The following is a 24,715-nucleotide window of genomic DNA, read 5'->3' as shown; positions in this document are numbered from 1 at the left end:
AAAAAGAGAGTTTTCATCTGTTCAAGACTTTCTGGCTAAATAACCATTTAAACAGCTTCTTGTCACCACTTAGCAAGCCAACATAATAAAAAATTGAAGTATAAGCCCTTCTATCCTATCATACGTTTTCAAAACCAAGTTTATCAAGCCACATAATTTTATTCCACGCAGAATATATAATACATGCTGTTAGGAAAGGCCTTAATTATTCATTCTTCTCCATTAGATAAATATTAATTGTCATAGCCAATAAAACACTACAAAGTCTTACAGAAGTCACCTTGACTTGGGCCCTCCCTTTCCTCATTAATAAAGGAAGTGCATTGGACTAGATTAGCATTTGCAAGATTTTTTATGCATTACAAATGAGAAATCTATGGGGAAAATGTCATTGCTATCAGTATTTCCATCATCATTTTCTATAAAACACATTCTTTTTTACAGAGACAAGGCTGAGGCTAAGGGAAGTAATGCAATTTACAAATAGTCAAGGAGCTTCTTCAAAATGGTGCTCAGAACATAGAACTTAGGTCTTCTGGCTTCTGTGCTCTTTCCATTATATTGGATTTAATCTACATACCTCTAGCAAAGTGACCAAAAATATATTCAGACCTACCCATTTCCAGATTTGCTAGAATCTCATAATAACCTATTCTCAGGGTCCATGTTACATCACCACATACAACATTTTTAGAACAAAGTATTTCTGACACTTCCCCACTGGAGAGTTTCCAAGGCAGATTTACTTTATATAAAATCTTTATCATAGTGAGGCTTCTCACTGTAATTTTTATAGACTTCCAAATGACTATCAGAGTATCCCCATTTTTCATTATTTCTAAATTTCCTATTAAAAATCTTAATAGCATACACTGATTAGAAAATGAATAAGGCAAACCAATTTCGAGGGCCCAACTGCATTGCAATCTCTCTGTTACTTATTTAATTGAATCAGTTATGAATTTGATATTGACTTTTTCTCTTATAGATTATAGGATGCATAAAAGCCACCAGGCTACTTTTTCTTACAATAATGACATCTGAAAATTTCCATGAAAATGGGAAGTATCATGACCTATGCATGTGTCCAAAAAAAGATATTTTGGCAATCTAAACACTTGATTAATTGCTTTGTTATAAATTTCTCTTTTGCTGTCTATGAAGGGACCTACTGAAGTATTCAGGCATGTTTTTTTTTTCCTTAATGAGTTTTTCTTTCTTTTTTTTCTTTTCTAAAATGTTCTTGTACAATTGTCTTTGAAGAATCGGGAATTGAAAGAAAGGGATCACAATGTGATTGAAATTTCTCTCTTTCAATCTCTCTCTTTCACACAAATCAAAACACATTTTAATTTCATAAGATCATATTATGTGGAACTTTCACAAACTATCCAATACAACCCTGTCATTTTAGAGATGAGGAAACTAAAGCCAAAGCAAGTTAAATGACTTGCTCAGTGTCATTGGTTGTAACCATCTGAGATAGAATTTGAGCTTAGCCCCTCTGACTCCACATTAAGTTTTCTTTCTTCTCTACATTGCTTGCCAGAATAATGTGACTAAGTGACTAAGAGAACAATATATTAGAGGTACACAGAATTTGAGACAGAGGAAACTACTATGAGCCCAAGGCTTAGTTGGGATGGCTAAGGTAGAGGGAGCCATTACAGCATAGTTTTCCCCCTTTACTCACTACCACATGACCAGATAAACTTGTCAGTACCTATGATGGCCCATGTTAATATTAATGTGGTGCCTAGAGTGATGATGCTATTTGTTGCTATAAAAGTTGTATATACTACAGGTCACATGGTAGCTGCTTCTTTAGTAAACACATTCAACTTTATTTAGAGGTTGAAGAATCCTAAACTGCTGTTCTATCTGGATCTCATTACATATATATCAATAGACATGGATATATATCTATATATCTATTTATATACCTATATCTATATATATATTCTTTGTGGGTAGAAAGAGATGTTCTTGGCTACATTAATAAATATGTAGTGGAAATTTTCTCATCTTCCCTAAACTATTTTTCTTATTATATTTTGGGTACTCTGAGTAGATAGCTTCAGAATGTTCTGTTTTTAAATTCCAGGACATATAGAAAATGAACAATCATTGAATCTGCTTTGAGAGGGTGAAGGAAGAAAAAATGTGCCTCATAAAAAGGAAGCAAAAATAGGGGGAAAAAAAAGAATGGTACAATTCTTTGTACACAGAGAACAAGGCAGAGAGAAACAGATGGAATTTATAACACAAGCCAGTTAAGTGCACTGAAAATTTTTTTCCCCTATGAATGGTTAACTATTCTATTTTATATTATTTGATTTCCTCCTGAAATATAAGCACCAAATCACTGAAAGAGGTTTTTAATTGAAGCTGCTGGTATACTGGATTTTTATTTGGGATAGAGATGGGTAGATGGGTAATGGGAAATCATATGGATAAGGTAGATTTAAAGCATTCTTACTGAATTGTTATCTGCTCTTTTAATCTTTCCTGAGGCACTTACATAATCACAATGGAAGAGCTCACCAACATTTGACATTACCTTTTATTTTGAGTAGCTAATGTTAATTTGTTAAGGCTGATGCCTACAATTAGACTTGCAATTCTAAAGGAAAACAAACAAGTCAAGCCCATATTATTAAAAAAAAAAAAAGAATTAGTGAAAGGATTGGAGGATTTTTTACCCTAAAAAAGATTTGAAAGACATATGATAAATAGCTTGAAATATTTGAAGAACTATCACTTGGAAGAAAGTTTAAATTTGTTCTGTTTGATTCAAAAAGGCATTAGGAGGTAAGAATAGAAGTTGTAAAGCAACAAATATAGGTTTGAGGTTAGGAAAACTCCTTAAAAATGTGATTACAAGTTTGTACACTTCTAATTGTATTTATCATTGACTCAGGAAAAGGTTCTACTTAGGTAAATGCCAACTCATTTACTCATTTTTTTTTCAGCTATAAAATGATGATGATAGCACCAACATTATAGTATTGGGAGGATTAAATGAGATTATATGTATAAAGTGCTTAGCAAACCTTGAAGAATTATATGAATATGAACTAATGATTATTCATCCATTCATTTATTCATCATCAAGCATTTACCATGTATAGAGAATTGTGACAAAGTAACGTGATGCTAAAAAGTATGAATATTCTTAAATATTTCCATTTGTGTGATTCTGTATTCCTTTTATATAACTCTTTCAACAATTGGTTTAATTCTGCATTTTCCTTTTTGTTTATCAATAAGATTAAAATCTCCTACACTATCTTATTTTCTTTTGGTAAATGCATTATCTATTTTTATTAATTTAAATATTATATTATCTGGTATATATATTTATTTTTGGTTAGGTTCATCATCTATAATTCCTTTAAACATAATATAGTTTTATTTTATGTCTTCATTAATATTGTAAAGTTGTATTTTTGCTTATTTCGTTATTTTGCTTATATCATTAATAGAATGATTTTAGTTCCTGATGCAAAGCAAATTTTGTCTCAGACTCATTTTAATTCTATATTTTTATTTTTACTCTATACATGTGCTTCATGTGTAGAATAGATTGTTAGGTTTTGTTTTCTTATCTATTTTTCCTACTCCATTTATTTAATTGCATTGTTTAATCTGTTAATAATCTGTTTAATAAGAAAATAATCTAAGAACAGAAATATAATCACATCTTCCCAAAATGGGGCATTTTTTTTAAATGGGGTATTTTTTAGTCTTCCATTTTCTAGTATTTCAGTCTCTTTTCTTTTGATCTTCTTTTAAGTCACTACTTAATTCTTGCATTTAGTTTTGCTTAAACTATTTTTATTTTAGTTTATTCTCAAAGTGTTGTCCCACTTTTACTTGCCTATCCTTTTTCTAGTAATTTGGATTTATTTATATCACTAATTTTCTATTCTTCTCTCTCTCTCTCTCTCTCTCTGTCTGTCTCTCTCTTTCTCTCTCTCTCTTTGTTTGTCTCTCTCTGTCTCTGTCTCTCTCTCACACCCACACCCATACCCACACGTGCACACATGCATATATGTAGCTATGTGATATAGTAGATAGAGCACAGGACTTGGAGTCAGAAAAATCTGATTTCAAATCTAACTTCAGACAATTAATAGTTGTGTGACCTTGGGCAAGCCATTTAACTCTGCCTCAGTTTCCTCATAATGAGAAATTTTCTTTAATTGTTTTTTTCTTGATGGTTTAACTAAATTATCTTTCTTGTGTGTTTTTTTTTCTGCTTGATAATTTTGTACTTAGTTGAATCTGATCACCTTTCCCCCCCAAACCAAAGTTCTCTATGTCAATAAAATCACTTGCTTAAAACAAACAAAAACAAAACAAAACAATTAAATTTGTAGCATAGTAGAGAGAGTTTTGGAGTTGGAGTCAGGATTTGAATATTCATATTCCCATATTAATTAACAGTTGCTAATATTGATCTTTCTCTACTCTGGGGAAATTATATATATAGATATACATATCTGTATATCTATATATACACATATATATGCATATATTTACATGTACTTACTTGTGTCTATCTCAATTCTGCTGTAGAATTTAAACTAATGGAAAGCAGCAATTGTTTCTTTTTTTGTTTTTATATGCTTAATGCCTGGTGTATAGTAACCAGATTTTTAACATACTTATTGAAGGAGTGGGTATGGTACCAGAGGCAAATCTTGTTTTTACTTTTCTGAACCTGTTTCTTGCTCTAGAAAATGAGGATAATATTGTAATGGAATTCTACTGTACCATAAGAAATGATAAGCTTGTTGGTTAAAAATGGAAACACTTGCATGAAACAATGAAGAATAAAATGAGCAGAACCAAGAGAACATTGTATAAAGTAACAGCAATATTGTTTAAAGAATAACTGTGAAAAACTAAGCTATTCTGAATTATATTAATATTCAAATAAACTATAAAAGACCTATGAAGGAAGATGCTATCTACCTCCAGAGAAAGAACTAATAAATGAAAGAATACATAGTATGGCTTTACATATATTTATAAATCTGCATCAAATTATGGCTTTCTCTAGTATGGGGTAGAGAGGGAGGGAAGGAAACAATTTGTAACTTAAAAATTAATTTAAAAAATAAAGAGAATATAGAAAATGAGGACAATGACTGTAGTATTTACTTCATGGAATTTAACCTGTTTCAAATGAAATCATTTAAGTAAAGCACCATAAAAATAGTAGTTGATATAACAACAACATTGTACTAGATTTTCTCTCAAGCCCTTTCTAACTCTGAAATTCTAAATTTTATTATTCTTTAAGGTATTGTGTAGATTCTAAGATATCTGATCTACTGATCAGATATGAAATGTACAAGTGAAATGCAAAGCAAAAATTAAGAGTTCAATTTGGAGGAGACCTGGATAGAAGATGGTACTATTGACAGAAATATATAAGGCAGACAGAAGAAGAAGTTCTGAGGAATGTTTATGTGAAGTTTTTGACATGAGTTTACCTCATCTCTTAGAGCTTGCTCTCTTCTATTGCTTTTTATCCTTTTTGTGTTTTGTTTTTGTTTTACAAACTGTCTCAGCCTCAGAAGGACTTCTACTTTGCAACCTTGACTTTGAGAATATTACCTTGCATACGTTAATTGCTACATAAATACTTGCTTTTTAACTTCTAGCCATCTTTACCTAGGAGAGTATTTATTTGGCAGAAAAAAGGGTACTATGATTCACCTTTTTCCACACAAATTTCCCCCCAATTGCCATCCTTTCTAAAAGTTCCTAACTTTTTCCTGGTCCTTAAGGAGAATGGTATCTCCTACTTAAACCACAATATTATTATTTTTCTTCACTTTCTAGCATTGCACATCATGAGAGTTTAATAAATGTCTGAAGAAAAAAGTGAAATTAAATACTATTTAATTGGCTTCAAATCATAGAGGAAAAATGTACTATTGATGTGGTATAGATACCAGATGATGTGATTTAATGATGTGGTGTAAGTACCAGATGATATGATTTAGGAGAGCACCGAAGAATTCACAATGGCCATTCTCTTTGACAAAAGGTAGGAGAAATTACAAACAAAATGAAGAGATACAAAAGACACCAAAAATGGCAAATAGAGCTGGAAGAGCACATAGTAAGGAAAGGGGTTTTAATAATTAATGATAGAAAAGACAAGTTTCTTAGTGGAACTCACAATTACCCAGGAGAATACTCCATGAAGCTGGAGCATGCTCTTAGCTGGCAGGCTAAATCCTAAAAAGAAGGAGAAAGATATGTTACAGTGAGATTTGAGAGGAAAGACTCCACAAGACATGGGGAAGGGGAAAGACACCATGGAGGCAGAGTACTATAATGGACTGACCCAAAGGAGTGCAATAAAGATGGCTTGGGCCATAGGTAGATTTACAGGGAAATTTTAATCTCAGGAACATGACTGGAATTTCTTGGCTGGACACTGCAAGGTGGATCCATAAGGTTAAAATGATCCCCATCAGTGCCCTTACCTATTTGCCTCAGGGCAATACTTCAGTCTTTCTTTATCAACTGCATCCAGCTATTCTAGGACCACATCACTGTTATTTCTCCTTTTCAGAGGAGTGTGTGTGTGTGTGTGTGTGTGTGTGTGTGTGTGTATAGCGGGCTCCATAAATGTGGAACATAACATACTTTGTTGAACTGCTTATTTCTCTTTTTAAAAATTATTTGTTACAAACAATGACTCTCTATGGAAATAAAAGAGATTATATAATCCCTATAAACAAAAGAGATCAGGAAAATTTTTAAAAATAATGTTTGTTGAATTGAATTAAATCTAACATTTATTAATCACTTACTTTGTGCTAAATTTTGTGTTATATACTGGGGACACACAAATGGAAAATATATATATATATATTGCCTTCAAGGAATTTACAGTCTATACTCAGTATAGAGTGTGATTAAGGCAAAGGATAGGTCCAAATGAAGAGGTGCTAAAAACTTGAGAGATATAATATATACCATACATACCTTAAATAAAGGCAAGAATTTGAAACACCAGATTGAGGTAGAATATTAGGTCTCTAAACACACACACACACACACACACACACACACACACACACGTTTTCCACCTATTCCTTCTATTTTATGCCAAAGAATCTTGGCAGAGGGAAAATGGATGTTGGAGAGAAAAAAGGTGGTCTGAGTTACCTGAAAGATACAGTATGTCAGCCAAGAATAAACTGTAACAATTAAAAAGATTTGAGAGACATAGTTCCTGGATAATTTAATCACTTTATTATTAAGGTCAGTAGGTAGTTAATAAAGGGATGATCATTTGGCTTTCTCTCTCAGATTGAAGGCCCTTACTGGCAAATGGGGTTTCAGTTTATATGCCACAAAGAGACATCAATTTCTGTATCATCTGTCTTGATGATAGGAAGAATCAATATTTCCCCAGGACCTATCTGAACAAACACAATGAACAGGAATATACTCATCAGTCCATATTTAGAATTTGTTTTATTGTCTGATTAGATTTTTATGTGGGTATATTTTTAAGAGAGATTTTCCATACTGGTTGGTTTCTGGATGAAGAAACAGAAAAAGGGGTAAATGTTGGTGTTAATACAATAATTAGTTATTAAATAAGAAAGAAATATGCATTATTCCTATTAAGGAAATCTCAAGGACTTTCTAAATCTAAATCAGATAGTAATCTGGGACTATGGCCTGTGGTGTAATTTCAGACATGGTGAGGTTCAAAAACTGAAATTTATTAGCTCCTACATGAAGACAGTCTCAGTACTAAAGTAACATATTCTAATAGAGGAAAACATCATATGGGAGCTATAAAGGTGGAAGGAGATTTGATTTCTGAAGGTAAAGATTCTCTTTCTATAGGGAAAAGTCTTAGAGATAACTTTGTAAATTGATAAATTTATTTCCATTTGCTGAAGAAAAGCAAATAAGGTTTTTTTTTTCCCCAGGACTGATATTAAGTGTAGATGATAAACTTCCAAGTGGGAGCTTTTATGTTACAACTTAAAAGTAGAATCTGACCTACAGATTAGCTTAAGCCTGGGACAGTTTATCATAAGAGGCCCAAATGTAAGTAGTTGGGGGAGCTATTACTATGTTATATAAAAATTTGAATAGGAAGAGGTCACTTTAAGTTAGAAGGTGGGCATATTTTGAAAAAGTTTTGTGGAAGTTACATAATTTGAAAGGAACTTCTGAAAGGAGAAAAAGATTTTAAAAGGTGAAAATAAGAAAGAAATGTGTGTTCCCAGTATATGGAGTAAATTTAGTGAATATATGGAGATAGAAGTTTTCAGGATGACCTAATTCAGGTTTGAATTATGGGTGACCAGTAAAGTAATGGTAACATCAACAGACATGTTTAACTAATGATAACTAGCATTCACAGAATGCTTTAAAGTTTATGAAGCATTTTATACATATTATTTCTTTTAATCTTCACAACAACCCTGGGAGGTGGGGGCTATTATTAACCCCATTTTAAAAAATAATTACAAGTTTTTATTGACAGAACCTGTGCCTGAGTAATTTTTTACAACATTATCTCTTGCACTCACTTCTGTTCCAACTTTTCCCCTCCTTCCCTCCACCCCCTCCCTAAGATGGCAAGCAGTCCTATACATGTTAAATATGTCACAGTATATCCTAGATACAATATATGTGTGCAGAACTGAACAGTTCTCTTGTTGCACAGGGAGAATTGGATTCAGAAGGTAGAAATAACCCGGGAAGAAAAACCAAAATGCGAACGTTTACATTCATTTCCCAATGTTCTTTCTTTGGGTGTAGCTGCTTCTGTCCATCGTATTGACCCCATTTTACAGATGAGGAAGCTTTAAGTAAGTCAATTGCCCAGGATTAAACAGCTAATAATCATACAAGGCAAAATTTGAATCTAGATCTTCCTTATATCAAGTTTAGAAGCTATCCACTATATCACTTAGTTACAAAAAAATTAAAAAACAAATCCATTGGAATTGAATACAAATGAATTAAGATACAATCTTCCTGTTTTCCATTGACCACCCTTGATTTGACCAGCAGATGGTGTTCTTGTCAGTTCTTTGTCAAAAATTCAGGAAAGTTAAACTTTTCTTCTCCTCCTCCTCCTCCTCCTCCTCCTCCTCCTCCTCCTCCTCCTCCTTCTCTTTCTCATTCTTCTCCTCCTCCTCCTCCTCTTCCTCTTCCTCCTCCTCCTTCTCCTTCTCATTCTCCTCCTCCTCCTCCTCCTCCTGCTTCTCCTCCTCCTCCTCTTCCTCCCCTCCTCTTCTTCCTTCTCCTCCTTCTCTTCCTCCTTCTCTTCCTCTTTCTTTTCCTTTTCTTTCTTCTCCTCCTCTCCTTCTTCTTTTACTTCTTCTCCTTTTCATTCTCCTTCTCTTTTTCTTTGTCCTCTTCATCCTCTTTCTGCTCCTGCTTCTTCTCCTCTTCTTCCCCCTCCTCCTTTTCCTTCTCCTTTTTTTTTTTTTTTTTTTTTTTTGCCCATGACCCTCTAACTTCCATTATCCAACTCCTACATGAAGACAGTCTCAGTACTAAAGTAACATATTCTAATAGAGGAAAACATCATATGGGAGCTATAAAGGTGGAAGGAGTGGGAAGCAGTATTCAGGTGGCATTGTATGAAGATGACCCAGAAATCTGTTCTGGGTAAGTGCCATCAAGTGAAGTCAATTCATAAGCATTTTTTAAATACCCACTATGTGACAAGAATTTTATTGAATATTATTCATATAAATAAAAAGAGTAGATAATTCCTATTGTAGGAATTTAGATTTCAATGGGAGAAAAAGCAAATACAAATACAAGTATATACAGACTAAAGGTAACTAACTTGCTAGTCAGCCTCCTAAATGATATAGGGAAAATGAAAATCATTTTTACTAAGTGCCTACTTTATACAAGACACTGTGCTCAAAATTATCTGATTTAATCCTCTCAATAACCATGAAAAGGCGCTATATAATTATCTCTATTTCATAGTTGAGAAAACAGGTAGATAAAGGTTAATTGACTTAACTAGGGTTGTATATGTATGTGATAGATTCAAATTCAGATCTTCTTGACCACAGACTGAGCATTCCGTCTCCTTTGTCACCTAGCTGACAGATAGATGATAGGTAGCTAGATATTAGGTACATACGTACAAATATCATTGTACATCAGTTCATGAAGATATTTCCATGTTTTTCTGTATTTATCAATTCATTATTTCTTACTGAACAGTAATATTCCATTACATTCATGTACCAGTATTTGTTTAACCATTCCTCAATTGATAGGAATATACTTTGCTATCAATACTATTTCAAAAAGTACTGCTATACATATTTTGGTATATATATATACACACACACACATACCCACATGCACCCACATCCACACCCACACCCATACACACACAAACACACACACACCAAAATACCTATCTTCCTATCTATCTGACTTTCTTATTCTTCTTCTTCTTCTTCTTTTTTTTTTTTTTTTTTTTTGCTGAGGCAATTGGGGTTAAGTGACTTGCCCAGGATCTCACAGCTAGGAAGTGTTAAATGACTGAAATCAGATTTGAACTCAGGTCCTCCTGACTTCGGACTGGTGCTCTATCCACTGGCCACTAGATGCCCCATGACTTTCTTTTTCTTAATGGAATCTCTGGGTTAAAATATATAAACATTTCAATCACTTTATTTGCATATTTCAAAATTGATTTCCAGAATGGTTCTATTGATTCACAGTTTCATCAACAATGGACCAGTGTGCTTATCTTCCAATAGCACCTCTGATATAAATTATACCAAATCTTTTGTCTCTTTGCCAGTTTTTAGGGTATTAGTTGAAATTTCAGGGCTGTTTTGGTTTCTGTCCCTATTATTAGTTATTTAAAATCATTATTTCACACAATTGATAATAGTTTGTCATTCTTTTTGAGAACTGTTTATTCCTATCTTTAACCACTTAAATACTAGGGGATAGTTAAGGGCAACAGTAAATAGACTGTCAGGCTTGGAATCTGGAAGACCTATGTTCAAGTTTATACTCAGGCACTTATTAGCTGTGGACATTGGACAAGTCACTTAATTTCTGTTTTCCTTAGTTTCTTCATTTGTAAAATGGGGATAATTGTTCCACCTACTTCACCAAGAATTTTTTTTTCTATTTTCTAATCCTAAGGGTTACAAATTGTGTTTGTACAGGAGCTTTTCTATTTTATATAATTAAAATTATTCATTTTGTCTCTTGAAATTGCCTCTATCCCTTATTTTGTTTAAGGGCACAGCTCCATTTTTTAAAAAAAAATTATTATAGATACTCAAATTAACCACAAAGAAAATGAAGGCAGATTCTATCTGGATCCACAGAAAAAATTGATAAATAGATGTTTAATTTGATTTTACACATATGTGTGTGTATATGTGCATACACATATTTGTGTCTAATAGTAGCTATCTCTAGAGCAAAAGAGAGGTATAAGAGAAGAAAAAAAGGAAAAAAAGAAATGTACATAATAACTTTATTATATATTTAAAAAGAATAATAAGTTGCACATAATAGATTTTCAATTTTATGTGGAATCATTTTTAAAAATTATACTGTTATGGAAATTTTTGTTTTAATCCATAAATTAAAAAAATAAAAAAATTTAAAAGAATATTTCTCCTAACTATAGTCATGAGAGGTATATGATTTTCTTTTCTTTTTTGTTGTTGTTTGATCTTTAATGTCAGGATAATGTATCTATTTAAAATGTATTCTAATGTGATCTCAGGCAAGTGCTTTATTATTTAATTTGAGGTCTGAAATTGCTATCCTTCCTTACCCTCTACCCTTTTTCTTCATTTTTTCTTAGTATTTTAAATTTTTGGTTTTTTTTAAATGAAATGTGTTATTTTTTTTTATCAACTTCTCTAATTTATTCCTTTGATAATTTGATCACTATAGCATTAAAATAATGTCATAAGTAGTATTGTCATTTTTTATTATTTTATTGGCACAGTCCTGCCATGATCCCTGAATATTTCTACAAGCTTTTAAGTTGTTTTTTATTTTTTTAAGGAACACTTTGTAATTGAATTTACACAAGTCCCCAGGTACTTTATGAATTTTGTAGTTATTTGGAACAGAATTTCCCATTTTATTATTGCCTCCTGGATTTTATTGTTATTTTGTACAATTGTGTTTTACTGTTTATTTTGCAGTTTCTAATTCTTATGAAGCTTTCATATCTCAGTTAGTGTCTTTGCTTATTTACCAGGATTTTCCAAGTAAACTATTATATCATCAGCAAATAAGCACGGATTTATCTCCTCTTTACCATTCTTTACACATTTAATTTATTTCATTCTTATTGCTTGTATTTGCAGAACTATATCAAATAATAGGGGGAGAGAAGGCATTCTTGCTTTAGTGCTGTATATACTTGAAAATATTGTAGAATATCCTCATTGCATATGATGCTTACTTTTGGTTTAGAAAGATACCTTTATGATATTTAAAAGGTCCTTCTCTGAGTATACTTCATAGAGTTTTTGCATAAATTAGTGTCATACAATGTCAAAGGCTTTTTCTACATATATTGAGATAATCATGTGGTTTTAGATATTTTTGTTTTAAATTTAATTAATTATGTTGGTTGATTTCTTGATGCTGAACTTTACATATCTGGTATAAATTCAACTTGATTATAAAGAACAATTTCTTGCATAAAACATTAAAAATTGATATTCATTAATATTAGCTTATGGTTCTCTGCTTTATCATTCTCTGATTTAGGTATTAGGTCTGTCTCATAAATTCTGGTAGAATAATTTCCTTCTCGACTTTTGAGAATAATATGTATAGTATGAGTATTTAATGAACATACTTATTTTAAAAATTTATATTTAAGCTATTTTCAGGGTATATTACCTTGAGTGGCCTCTTAAGATCTTTTGCTCTTCAGAATACATTATTCCATGTTTTCATGAAACTCCTATGTTTTTAGGAATACATTATTTTGTGTTTTCCTGGAACTCCTATGTTTTCAGGAAAATATAGAATAGTTTTATATTATTCAAATTTTCTTTCTTTTACATTTGAAGATCTTTCTCTTGGTGAGTTGCAGAATTTGTTTGTTAGTAGAACTATTAAATTTAACCATTATGTGTCTTTGAGTTTGCACTGCAAGGTATTTTTGTTGTAAGTGATCTGGATACTTGGTTTCCTGAGATCTGAAGTTCTGGGCAGTTTTCCTATATTATTTCTTGAATCATACTTTTTTTTTTGACTTGTGTTCTTTTAGCAAACCTAGAATTATTATATTGTCTCTATATAGTCTTTGAGACTGATATGTTGTGTTTCTATAGAGATCATGCTTTCTATTAATGTTTTTGTCCTTTTGCTTCTTTTCTTCTAGATTGTTCTTCACTTTAGTGCTTTTGTATTACCAATGAGTTATCTCTCTTTTATTTCTTTGGTGAGATTTGTTACCATGGATTTAAGGTTTTGTTTTTTGATTTGTCTGTTTTGTTTTGTTTTTCTATTCTGTCAATTATTTCTAATGTGAAAGCCATAATTTCTGCTGTTAAATTTTTCTTACTTTTTAAAATCCTTCAGGAAGATATTGGTGTGGTTCCATAATCTTTTGGGAATTCACAAGGTCCTCTGCCTCCTTAGATATTATTTTATTTCTTTTTATCTTGCAATATATATTTATAGATACTAGAATTCTTTGAGCTGATCTGAACACCATATTCTCTTTTGCTATTAATATCTTATATGTGGATGTATCAATTTCCACTCACAGTCTTTAATTGTGTTTTTTTTTCTCCTGATCTTTTGTAATCTTGTAAGTTTGCTCTTCATTTTCTACCATTTATTGCTTACTTTCTGAATTCCTCTCTTTTGATGGTATTTTTTTTGGGGGGGGGCAGAGGGATAGTTTTCAAAACTGTTTCAGTATCCTCAATCCTTATATCCAATATAAGTATTGAGTGACTCATGGTTGACCAGTTTTAGTCTCTATCCCAAGTGACTTGGGTCAAGAAAATGTTGGGTCCTTTCCCATAGGCTTACTAAAATGTCCTATAAGCACATATGCAGCCACATGTTTCTCTCTCTCTCTCTCTCTCTTTCACTTTATTTTTATTTAGGGCTTTTTTTAGGTGGGAAATCTATGTTTTCTTTCACAATATGATCTTTATAGAAATGTTTTGCATAACTTCACATGTGCTTTTTTAATGGACTGGAGGTGAGGATAAGGAAGGAATGTAGAACTCAAAGTTTTAAAAACAAATAAAAGTTGGTTTAAACATAACCAAAGAAAAATAAAAATATTAAATAAAAAATTTAAATTATTGATAGTCCCTTCTCCCAAGAGTTTTTGCTTATGTCTATTTTATTTATTGATATCTGCTGTATTTTATATTAAACTGTCTTAGTATAATTGTGAAAATGATATTGACTTATAGGACCCTCTTGAAATGGTTTTGTGACTCTCCAGAGGTCCCTAGACAACAATTTGAGAATCTTTAAGTTAAGGGATAAATAGGTGCTACAACAGATCTGTTTGGAGTCAGTCAGACCTGAGTTCAAACACTATCTTAAGACATTATCTATAAATTGGATTCTGTGGATCTATGGTCCTTTTCAGCTCTAAATGTATCAGACTGTGAACCTTTTCCACATCATAAAAATTGAATTCACCAACCGTTTTTTAAGTATATAATACATACATGACACTGATAGAAATTGAGAGTTCAAAGACAAAATAAGCAGTCTCTATACTTGAAGTTATAATGACTACTGCTTTTGATTGTTATTTATTCTGTTCTTTCTCCAATTATATTATAAGGTACTGAAAGATGAAGATCATTTATTCTGTAACTGTATATTTCCCACAATACCTAGCAAAGTACTTGAATGTAATCCTCTACTCCTACACACACACAAATGTCTATTACTATTATTTATAGTCATGATAAATGGGAATAATATTAATTAACTTGCCAGTTGTCAGATAAATATTTGTCTAATAAACTTAAAGACTTGTAGATAAGAAATGGTGTGCAGTCTGGTGTATGGGAAGGAACACTGGATTTAGTATTAGAATATCTAGATTCAAATACAATTCAGTCATTTACTGTATGTGTGATCTTGGGCAAATCAATTCCTTCTATATCTACAGTTAAAATAACCTTTCCATTCCCTATGAAAGACATTTTATTTCTCACTTTTGTGCTTTTGATCTGACATGTGGAATGATCTCCCATCATGCCTCTGTCTTTTAAAAGCCCTAAATACATTCAAGGCAGGGTTCAAGTACCATTTCCTTCGAGTAGTATTTCCTGATTTTCTCAGTTAGAACTCCTACATCTTACACTTTTTTTCATATTAAAGTTCTATATTTGTTTATCTGTGAACAAACAATGGCATGTGAATGTAATATTCTGTAGTGTGCTATAAAAAATGATAAAATGTAAATTAGATACTTACTAGCTATAGGATTTTTGGCAAATCATTTAACAGGTAATTTCCTTACCTGTAAAATAGCAATTCTATTACTAATAAGAACACCTACATTCCAGAGTTGTTATGAAGATGAGAATAAATATTGGTAAAGCATTTATAAATCTTCTAATGTTATAATTATATAAAGATAATTTAATTTCTACTATGATAAATGTCAATAGATATAACCCTTATAAACAAACCTCTTTAGGGAGTCCTTAATGTATTTTCTAAAATTTTCTTTTCTTTTTTTTTTTTTTTTTTTTTTGCTGTAGCGTAGACCTGAACTTTTATTTTACTTTCCCCCCTTAATTGTAGTTTGTTTTTTTCCAATTACATGTAAAATGAAACATTTGTTTTTGTAAGATTTTTGAATTCCAAATTTTTCTCCCTCCTCTCCACCACTTCAAGATAATAAGAATCTGAAATAGACTACACATGTGCAATTAAGTTAAACATATTTCCACATTAGTAAAGTTGCAAAAGAGGAATTGAAATAAAGGGGAAAAGTACAAAAAACAAAAAGCAAAAATTTTAAAAAGTGAATATGATATGCTTTTCTCTATATTCAGTTTTCATAGTTCTTTCTCTGGATGTGGATAGCATTTTCCATCATGACTCTTTTTGAATTATCTTGGATCACTTTATTGCTGAGAAGAGTTAAATAATAATACAATGTTGCTGGTACTATTTACAACATTCTCTTGGTTCTGCTGCCTTCACTCAACATCAGTTTATGCAATCTTTTCCAAGTTATGTAATCTGTCAATCAATTCTTATAGAAACACAGTATTCCATTATATTAATAAATCACAATTCCTTCAGCCATTTCCCAACTTATGGTGACCCTTTCAATTTTTGACACTACAAAAATGGCTGCTATAAAAATATTTCTGCATGTGGGTCCTTCTCCTTTTTTAATGATCTCTTTGGGATACAGGCTTAGTAGTGGCACTGCTAGATCAAAGGATAAGCATGATTTTATAGTCCTTTGAGCATAGTTGCTGCCAAAACAGTTCATAACTCCACCAATAATGCATCAGGGTACAGTTTTCTTATGTACCCTTCAACATTTATCATTTTCTTTTTTTGTCATCTTAGCCAATTTGATAGGTGTGAGGTAATACTTCAAAGTTGTTTAATTTGCATTTCTCTAATTAATAGTGATTTCTAACATTTTTTCATGACTATAGATAGTTTTGATTTCTTCATATGAAAACTTCCTGTCCATATCTTTTGACCACTTATCAATTAGAGAATGACTTGCATTCTTATAAATTTGATTCAATTGTCTACATATTTGGGAAATGAGACCTTTTTCAGAAACACTGGCTATAAAAAATGTTTCCTAGCATTCTGCTTTTCTTCTAATCTTGGTTGCATTGGTTTTGTTTGTGCAAAACCCTTTTAATTTAATATAACCAAAATTATCCACTTTCTATTTCATAATGTTTTTTTATTTCTTGTTTAGTCATAAATTCCTCTCCTTTCCAAAGATTTAATGGGTAAATTATTCCTTGTTTCCCTTATCTGCTCATTTTATTACCCTTTATGTCTAAATTATGAACCCATTTTAATACTATCTTCATGTAGGTTGTGAGCTCTTGGGCTATGCTTATTTTCTGCAATGCTATTTTCTAATTTTTCCAATAGTTGTTGTCAAATAATGATTTTTTTTAATTCCAGAAACTGCAGTCTTAGGGGTTTATCAAAGAACAGATTATAATAGTTATTTACTATTGTGTCTTGCATATCTGTATACCACTGATCCACCACAGTATTTCTTGTCCAGTACCAAATGATCTTATTGAGTGGCACTTTACAATACAATTTTAGGTCAGGTAAGGCTAGATCATCTTTTTTTTTGTATTTTTTTCATTAATTCCCTTCATATTTTTGACCTTTTATTCTTTTGAATGAATTTTATTTTTTTTTAGCTCTAAAAATAATTTTTGGTAGCTTGATTTTATCACAGTGAATAAATAGATTAATTTAGGTAGAATTGTCATTTTTACTATATTAGCTCTGCCTACCTATGAGCAATTGATATTTTTCCAATTGTTTAGATCTGACATTGTGTAATAAGTGTTTTGTAATTTTGTTCATATAGTTTCTGGGTTTGTCTTGGCAAGTAGGATTTTGAGTATTTTATATTGTCTACAGTTATTTTAAATAGAATTTCTCTTTCTATCTCTTGCTGCTGAATCAATTTTTTAAAGCATATAAAGAGGCCTTGCTCTAAGGGTAATATTGCAAAAACATATAATTTTGAAATAACAATGAATTCATATGATTTCAAAAGAATTCAATGGCCAAACAAATTCAGAAGACAAATAAAAAATGTTGCTCATATACTGAGAGATGATGAACAAAATATACAAATTGGTACATTTTTTATCATAACCAAATAAAGCAAGTATGGGAATATATTTTGCTTGTTTGCTTGATTATGCATATGTTACAAATTTTTTCTTTCTTTTTTTCTCTTCAGTTCATTGGTGGGAGTGGAGAGGAAGTGGGAAAAATAAATGCCTATTAAATAACACAAAATTTTAATAAAACCTTTTATCTCCTCCATAGAATATGAGACTAATTTAGTTTTGATTTTGTATTGCCAATACCCAGAAAATTGGTACTTAATAAATGATTGTTAATTGATTCCTCTAAGGATTCAGTTTTCTCATATGTAAAATGAAAAGTTTGCATTGGATAGTTTCTGAATTGTAGAGTACCTAGAGTTGGAAGGTACCCTAAATATTATTTAATTCAACCCATTCATTTTACAGATGAGCAAACCAAGGCATTGAAAAGTTAAGGTGATATTCTAAGTGGCAACAAAGTGGCAGCGATAGTAAACAACAGAGCCAGGATTCAATTCCCAGGTCATTTATCAAGAGTTGAGATTTCTCCTGCACCAATCTCCTCCCAGCTCTAGATTCTTTTCAACGAGAATTTGTTAAACATCTTAATATGTGAAAAGCACTGGAAATACAAAGTCAAAAAACAGCAAACATATTTCTGCCCTCAAAGATTTTACATTTCATATGCTATGAACTTATGATGCTCTCCAGTGGCTCAAAAACTTTTACATCTAAGGCAACAATCTAAAAAAATTTTTTTAAATGCATTCCTGATTTTTGTACTGTATGCACTCCCATCATAGCTTCCATATATAAAGTCAGTACTGGTGGACATCCTTTTTGGTCATCATAAGCTAATATCCCCATCATTTCTCTTCTTTTATTCAGCATCCCTTCTCTTTGTCCTCCTCCACTTCTTCCTACTCCTTTTTCCTTCTCTTCCTCCTCCTCTTCCTCCTCCTCCTCCTCTTCCTCCTCCTCCTTCTTCTTTCTCTCCTTTTTCCTCCTTCTCTTCCTCTTCCTTCTCTTCCTCTTCCTTCTATCTCTCCTCTCCTTGTCTTCCTCTAGGTTTGTCTCTCCCTCTCTTTTTGTATCACTCTTGGGTGTCTGACTCTTTCTTTAACTGTTATTCTCTTCTCACTTCTCAATATTTGCTCCTCCTTATACTTCCTCTCATTTCTCCCATTTCTCCCACATCATTTCCAACCTTTGGTCTTCTCCACACCGTCCCCGTGGCTTGCAGGGGGATGCAGCGCGCAGCCGCAGACCTCCTCCCTCCCGAATCAAGATCTCTGCTTGTTCTTCTCTTCTCTCTGGAGGCCAGCTGGACGGTCAGGGGCCGGTTCTAATGAGACCGGGCGCCTAGCCGTTCCCGCCGGGACCTTCTCCTGCAAATCTCTTGCTGTTCTGGGACTGACCGAGACGTCTGGGCAGGGCACCAAAGGGTTGCGGTGGGGACTATGGGAGGATCAGGCCGGGCCGCAGTTGCGGACGACTTTAGTTTGCTACGGAGAGGCACAGGAAGGGGTGAGAGAGATGGAGTAGGACTTGTCCGATGGGAACAAATTGGAAGGGCTGAAGGGCAGAGGCAAAAACAAGAGGGAAGCCACCAGCATTTTAGCGATTCTTTTACCTAAATGTACCTAATGTTCTCATCAGAATATATCCCACTCCTTTGCCCTTTGAGGACAGAGGTGGTGGGTTCTGGACCCTGTGGGTCCTGGACCCAGAAAATACAGGGCAGACCTTGATAGCCTCCCAGCTATAGCTCTGTGTGTGTATGTGTGTGTGTGTGTGCGTGCGTGCGCGCTGGATGCGGGGGGTGCAGGAAAGATGAGCTGGCTAGCTCCTTTTCTGTTTAATTCCTTAGCCCACTAGCAGCCGTTGCAGTAGATGAACGAGGTGGGTTCAGGGTGGGAACTCGGACTGCGTGAAACCTGTCCTGACAGTCACCAAGGCTTCCCGGGTTCTCTCCTAGTCCTAACCCTCAGCGAACCGGGAACTTTTATTTTACTTCCGATGCAAAGGGATGGGGATCATAAGCGGGGGGGGGGGGAAAGAGAGAGGAAGAACGAAAAGACATGGGTGGAAAGAGGCGAAATTCCCTAAGGACCCTTTCCCCAATTTCTAAACCCAAGGAAAAGGAAAGCCCAGAACACTGCTCCCCCTAGCCCATTCTCTCTGCCCAGCAGCAAGTGAATCACCTCCTTTACTCCCCAGGATGAAGAATTTCAGGTGCAAATTGCACGGAGGTGGCGAAAAAGCCTGGGGTGGGGTGGCTCCTAGAACATCCAATGCAAATCAACGAAGAATGAATGATTTAGTCTCGCTGAAGGGAAGGGGGTGAGGGCGGGGAGGAGGAGGGCCAAGCAGAAGGGTGGGGGGGCTCGCTATTTGCTGGAGCTGTACAATGGGCCACTCCCTACCGGGACTGGGGGGAGGAGAAGGGAGGCGCGCGCTCCTCTGTCAGTCTGGAGGCAGGACCAGCGGGGGGGGGGGGGGGGGGGGGGAGGGGAATGGGAATTGGGAGGGGGGTAAGTGGGAGAGAGAAGGAGGAGGTGGTGGAAGAGCAGGAGGAGGAGGAGGAAGGGAAGGAGGAGGCGGTGAAAGAGGAGGGGGGCCCCCTCTGGCATCAGGCTTGTAAATAAACTCTGCGATGGTTTCTTTCCCTTATTGGACTAGGTGCTGTGACCGCCACCACCATCACCGCTGCCGCCGCGGAACTCGGCTCTCAAGCTCGCTCCTCTTCAGCATCTTTTGGCTTTAGCGCTTCATCGACATCCTCCTTCCTTCTTACCTAGACTCAGCAGCCTTTCTTCCTCTATCTGTTCCTCCACTGTCCCTCTACTATGCTGGTGACCTGATAGGGATGTGACTCTCCTCTTTTCTTGACTCCCTTACCCCCCAAACCACCTTTTCCTTCTTTTTGGGGGGTGGGCTGGGGAGGGGAGCTCGGATCATGGCATTGGAGTTCCCCGGGCTGCTGCTGCCGCTGCTGCCTAGTACTACCCCGAGCTCACCTCCGAGGACCAGCAGCAGCGGAGAAGGCGAAGAAGGCGAAAGCGGGGAGGGAGATGGGGCTCAAGTCGCGAAAGGCGGCGGCGGCGGGGGCGGTTGGCGGCGGCGGTGGCAGCAGCGGCGGCGGGGGCGGCAGCAGCCCAGGCGGCAGCGGGGGCGGTAACTCTGGCGGGAGGGATGCGGAGGACAAGCGAACTGGGTTGGGAACGGCCGGGGACGTAGAGCAAGGCACCTTGGCCCTGGGAGCCGGAGCTGACAAAGACGGGACCTTGCTGCTAGAAGGGGCGGGCAAAGAGGACGGCAGCAAGAGGACCCCGCAAGGGATTGGTCTCCTGGCCAAGACCCCTCTGAGCCGGCCGGTCAAGAGGAACAATGCCAAGTACCGGAGGATCCAAACTTTGATCTACGACGCCCTGGAGAGACCGCGGGGCTGGGCGCTGCTGTATCACGCCTTAGTGTGAGTACCTGCTGGAGCCACGGGTTTTGGGATCTCTCTCCCAAGAGGGCGTGTATGAGAGCGCTCTTGGGGATGCTTCTCTTTCTGGGGCTCCAAGAACTGCTGTCCTAACTCCTTTGCTTGTAAAACTGACCTCAGCGTGTTGTTTGGTGCTCTCTTTTGGCTTTCTCTTTTGGGAGTGGACGGGATCAATGAAGGATATATGGCTATAGGTCGGTAGTTGCCTTAGCTGGGTATTGGTCCTGGAGATGAAAGAAACCCCAGTTGTTGCTTCCCAGATAATTTGGAAACTGAACTGACCAGAGTGTATGCGTGAATGAAGTCTCCTTTTCTGGGTAGAGGACAGTAGTTTTGTGTGTGTGTGTGTGTGTGTGTGTGTGTGTATGTATGTGTGTGATAGTTTGATTTTGTGTCTATTTTTACGTTATCTATGTGTTGCTTCTGAAGTTTTAAAAGATCCGACTGTCGCCTTATAAATAATTGAGGCATCGAATTAGCAAAGTGTCAGGTGTTTGGGGATACATATTTATTCTCTCGACTCCCAGTATCTATCCTCCTTCCCCTGACTTGGATGAGGTAGCCTACTCCGAATACTGTGTTTGGAGAGGCTCGGTGGGATCAACTTTGCCTTCAATCCTATTCATATCCAAAGATAATTCCCTTGCCGTAACCCGGGATAAAAGATAGGAAGGAAGATGGTCGCTTCCAACAGAATTGAAGAAACGAGGAGAGGGTGGGACCTACTTTATTTGGGAGAGGTGGGGATGGAAAATTATGATGGACAGATGGCATCCCAGAATAATGTCAGAAAGGTTGGCTAAGCCAACCTCCTTGGACATTTACCAGGAGGGTTATTGATGTTATCCCCAGAGAAGACTAGGAATGAAAGGAACTCTGTCAGGTCATACAGTCATTCCCACGCCCACCCGTACTCCCTCTGAGTCAGGTCACAGGTAAATCACCCATGGCTAGTGTAACATTTGCTGAAGTCAGTCCCCAGTGATGAGGTCCTGGGGTATCTCAAGAGTCTGGTCTTGTTCTTTTCAATTGCATGCGCAACTCCCTCCCTCACCCCACCCCAACCAAACTCTTTTCTGTGAAAACGGACACTGCAGTCTGAGAGACCGAGTGAGCCTTGGGGTTGGGCAAGAAAAGCTTCTTGCTCGGGAGAAATGCTTTTCCAGATACAACCAGAAGATGGGGTCGTCTGTACAGTACAGTAGCGCATGAGCAACAGTGGCAGCATCAGCTGGATTGCAGGTTCCCTGGAAATAGTTTCAGGAGCAGGGAGGAGGAAAACTGAACTGGTATTAGAGGCAGGAAGTATCCGGTCAATCATTCAATAAGCATCTATTAAGCGCTTCTGTGTGTGATACGTACTGGAAATAAAAAGAATGACAAAAAGTCTCTTGCCCTCAAGGAGCTCACAGACTACTGAAGATAACATGCCAAAAATCGTAGATACAAAATTGATAGAGTGTACATACAAGAAAATCTCAGAGAGAAAGTGGGGGGAATAGGGGAGTTGGATCGGGAAAGGCCTCTCGAAGAAACTAAGGTTTGAGGGAGTCTGGGAGACCAGCAAAGCCAGGAGGTTGAGTGTTCCAGACACAAAAATTCGCTTTAGGAAAGGCATCGATTTCAACTCGGAGGTGGAATATTAAGAAAAGAAAAAAAAAATAGGATATTCTTGAGTATGGAATGGAGTAGGAGAGGGAAGAAGGAGGAGGGCTAAATAACTAAGAAAATGATGATTCATAAATATGTTTACATGTATATTTAGCTTTTAGTACTGTGAGAGAAATGTGCTATAATTTTTTTGTAAGTGCTATAATGCATAGTTGTTAACAAGTCCCCTTTTCCTCCACTCCTATCTTCTCAATAAAAATAAATAAATGAAAAGAATTGTTTATTCAATGAAGCCAATAAAACTTTATTAAACAGGAACTGTGCCAAAGTATTGTGGTCCTATGAAAGATACATATATTTAGCTAAGATTCAGTTCTGCCCTCAAGGAACTTAAAATCCAGTAAAGAAATAAGAAATTAACACAGATAGCTTTAATGCTTAATATTATATAATAAATGAATTTAAGATGTGGAAAACATAGTTTTTTGGGAGGAAGTTTTTACTGGTGGTGAGGTCATGAAATATATTCTCTACCTCTCTCCCCCTGATTTGTTTGTGCATAATTGTCCCCTCCCCCCAGTAGAATTTGAATTCCATGAGGCTGTTTCCTCCTTGTCTATTCTTAATATCTATTATTTTCCCTTGCATTCTATTACTTTCTTTTGCATATAGAATTGAATAGACTTAAAGTTCTAGCATTGAGTTGGACTTTAAAGAATAAGAGATGGGCAGCTAGATGGTGCAGTGGATAGAGCACCAGCCCTGAAGTCAGGAGAACCTGAGTTCAAACTTGGCCTGACACTAGCTGTGTGAACCTGGGCAAGTCACTTAACCCCAATTGCCTCAAGAAAAAAAAAAAAAAGATAAATCCAACAGATAAAAAGTGTGTGTCTGGGGGTGCATTTTGGGCATAGAGAATAGTTTAGAAATGTGAAAGGGGAAAAAAATTACTGGGCTACAGGTTTAAGAAACAAAACATTTTCATATACAGAGAAGGTATCCAGTGAGTACTATCTTGGGCTCTACAGGTAGAGTACTGGGTCAGAAACATCATGGTATGAATGATGGACACTTTAGGTTCTCTGGATTCTTTTCTTTCCATCTCCTCTTTATTCTGAGAAAGCACAGCCCACCTGAGGAGGGGAAAGGAGGTGGATTTATGGGATACTTGCTCATAGAAAAAGACTTCTTTTAGAGTAATTCTTCCAAATAGAAAGCTAGAATGAAAGATGACAAGAATTTCTTGAACATAAGTCACCATTTTTAAGACTAGTGTGAATTAGTTTTGAACCCCAGAAGAAAGAATACAAAATTGGGAAAAAATCAGTGAACCCAGATTCGAATCCTGGACCTCTGTGCCTAAATTCTCCGAATAGATCCTTCCCATAGGAGAAAATTTGAGTAGTAATCATAATAATTAGTTTTCTTCCCTAACTCCCAGAGATGTAATGATAAAGCAAAGAGTGATCATAAAGGTGGCTGTAGCTTGGGGAAAAATAACTGTAGAATCTGGACAATGAGAGAGAAGAGAGAGCCAGGTGAACTAACTGCATTTTTATTTTCTTTTTTTTTTTTTTAATGTATTGTGTATCTTGTTAAATGTTTCCCAGTTGCCTGTAAAATTTTACAAAAATCATTTTTAAATCTGAGTTTTAAATTCTTTACTTCCCTCTTGCCTTTCTCTTGCCCCTTGAGAAAGTAATATGATATATTTTATACATATGAAGCCATTCAAAACATC

The 24,715-nt window shown here is 35.4% G+C and overlaps 1 protein-coding gene across 1 annotated transcript in view; it reads left to right on the top strand.

Moving 5' to 3' along the window:
* The first annotated feature begins 20,438 nt into the window (after positions 1-20,438).
* Positions 20,439-24,715, top strand: part of KCNQ3 (potassium voltage-gated channel subfamily Q member 3) — a 433,417-nt gene continuing 429,140 nt past the window's right edge. The window contains exon 1 of the mRNA XM_003760398.3: positions 20,439-21,345. Coding sequence (XP_003760446.3) covers positions 20,945-21,345 — 401 coding nt within the window. The 5' untranslated portion in view covers positions 20,439-20,944. The remainder of the gene's footprint in view (positions 21,346-24,715) is intronic.

Source organism: Sarcophilus harrisii, chromosome 1 (assembly GCF_902635505.1).
Source record: "Sarcophilus harrisii chromosome 1, mSarHar1.11, whole genome shotgun sequence".
Taxonomy (NCBI): Eukaryota; Metazoa; Chordata; class Mammalia; order Dasyuromorphia; family Dasyuridae; genus Sarcophilus; species Sarcophilus harrisii.
This window is presented reverse-complemented; position numbering and strand designations above follow the sequence as displayed.